Source organism: Etheostoma spectabile, chromosome 4 (genome assembly GCF_008692095.1).
Source record: "Etheostoma spectabile isolate EspeVRDwgs_2016 chromosome 4, UIUC_Espe_1.0, whole genome shotgun sequence".
Lineage (NCBI taxonomy): Eukaryota > Metazoa > Chordata > Actinopteri > Perciformes > Percidae > Etheostoma > Etheostoma spectabile.
In genome coordinates this window covers 12,450,474-12,452,263 of record NC_045736.1, presented here as the reverse complement: position 1 = coordinate 12,452,263, position 1,790 = coordinate 12,450,474, and the positions used below count along the sequence as shown (strand labels likewise).

The window sequence follows — 1,790 nt, the reverse complement described above, 5'->3', positions numbered from 1 at the left end:
TCCCACCCAATCCATTGGGCTAGAGTGCTGTCAATCTGAACATTGTGATTTTCATTGGATCAGAGTACTGTCACTTGGTTGCCTGTTCTGCCAATCTTCCCAATCCTTGTGACATGACGCTTTAATCCAAAATTCCGATATAATATAACCAGTTACGATTTAAAAAAAATTAATACAAGTGAGATAAATGAATGTGATGTTTTATTCAGCAGAATGTTGTTCTATCCTATCCAATATTTTAAAGCAGAATTTCTATGCTCTATTCTGATAAAAATGTCCCCTTTATGAAAATGTAGAGTCAAGACACATTGAAAGACACTTAAACAGGTGTTCTCACGCGTCATGTACTACCTTTAGTTGGGACTCCGATCCAGTTGAGGTAGCGTGTGAGTTTCTTTGACATGTAAGTCTTTCCTCTTGCAGGCAGGCCGATCATTACGATCACCGTTGGAGAATTTGTCATATAGGATGCCCATGCTACACAGAGAACAGATAGGCTATACATTTGTAAAGATTATTAGTAACACTACACAGCTGTATAACGTCCTGCAAGTCAATGTTAATCACCTACATGATAAAAGCTGCGTAACAGGCAGACACATTAAGTAGAATAGATGTAAAATGTCTTGGAAAATTATATATTAAAATAAATGAAAAATGAAAAGTGTCTTATGTTGACATCCTTGTAGGGTTAAAGCAATAAAATAACTAGGCCATGTGTGTACTGGGCAAAAATAATTATCTCTTTAAAAGCAGATCTCACTGGACTGGTTTCAAAGACAAGATAGAAATGGAACTCCTGAGAGAGAGAGGCAATTTTCTCAAGGCCATGGAAACCACAGAAGGTGTCACACTTTTTTCTCTTTCACCTACATTACACCTGCATGGCGCATTACATTTGCCTTTCTCGTGAGTCCCAGAGAGTTGATTAAGAAACTACTTGTGAATTCAATCCAGAGTGAACAATAAAAAGTGTTTTACTTAAGTGCACCTGTAGACTAGAGCAGTCATGCAGAAAACCTTGTTCATGTCTAATTATAGTGGGAGACTTTACTTACAGCATTTCTTCTCTTTCATTCTCAGGTCTGTTTTCTTGGCTTCTACTGAGTTTGCAGAGCCATTGTCTATCTGAGTGCTCGACATGTTGGAAGTCTAGTTTGAGTGAAAATCCGCTCTCTCTCTTTTTTCAGAAGCTGGTCTGAAACAGAGTCAGATAAATGGTATTACTTCCATGAATTTCTGATAGAACAGAATCTTGCGCACAAAGCTATGGGTTCTCTAAAAACAAAACATGTTATAGGTGTATGTATCGGTGGTAGGCTAACATAAACCACAAGACTGCGCTGCCACATCTAAAAGGAAAATAAATCCGCTTGGCTAAACGCATTGTATTAAAAAAAACGCAGATGATTTCCTCTCCAACCGGGGTGACCGTGTTCCTGCGACACTACATCTGCCATGGAAATGTAGAACTTAACCCACCTCAAACCATAGACCGTTAATATAATATTCATATTAACGGTCTATGCCTCAAACATAATACAGGACGCGTTTCTAACAGCATCATATTCGGTTGGTTTCTTTATTCTTTACCTGGTCGGTAAGAATGAGCCTCCGCGGACGCCGTTGAACACGGTCGGCACAGGGATGTCACGATCTGCCGGACCGAGAGTTTGGGAACGCCGCTGCGGCCGAAGGAGCCCGTCTGCCCGGCCTGTCCTTGGTTCTTGGCGCTGAGGTGCTTCCTCGGCCGGCAGGTGTCCTTCCAAGCTGTATGCCTCAACGTCATA

General features: G+C 40.9%; 1 protein-coding gene across 5 annotated transcripts in view; it reads right to left on the bottom strand.

The window, feature by feature from the left end:
• pfkfb2b (6-phosphofructo-2-kinase/fructose-2,6-biphosphatase 2b) overlaps positions 1 to 1,784 on the bottom strand; it is a 12,955-nt gene extending 11,171 nt beyond the window's left edge. For 4 of the 5 annotated variants that reach the window (XM_032514051.1, XM_032514048.1, XM_032514047.1 and 1 more), the window contains exons 1-3: positions 1,594 to 1,784; positions 1,059 to 1,198; positions 352 to 477 (exon numbers count right to left, since the gene is read on the bottom strand). In XM_032514051.1, the coding sequence (XP_032369942.1) occupies positions 352 to 477; positions 1,059 to 1,143 (211 nt within the window). In that variant the 5' untranslated portion in view covers positions 1,144 to 1,198; positions 1,594 to 1,784. Of the gene's footprint in view, positions 1 to 351; positions 498 to 1,058; positions 1,199 to 1,593 lie in introns of those variants that run through there. The other variant, XM_032514050.1, reaches the window with a different exon arrangement.
• Positions 1,785 to 1,790: the final 6 nt, after the last annotated feature.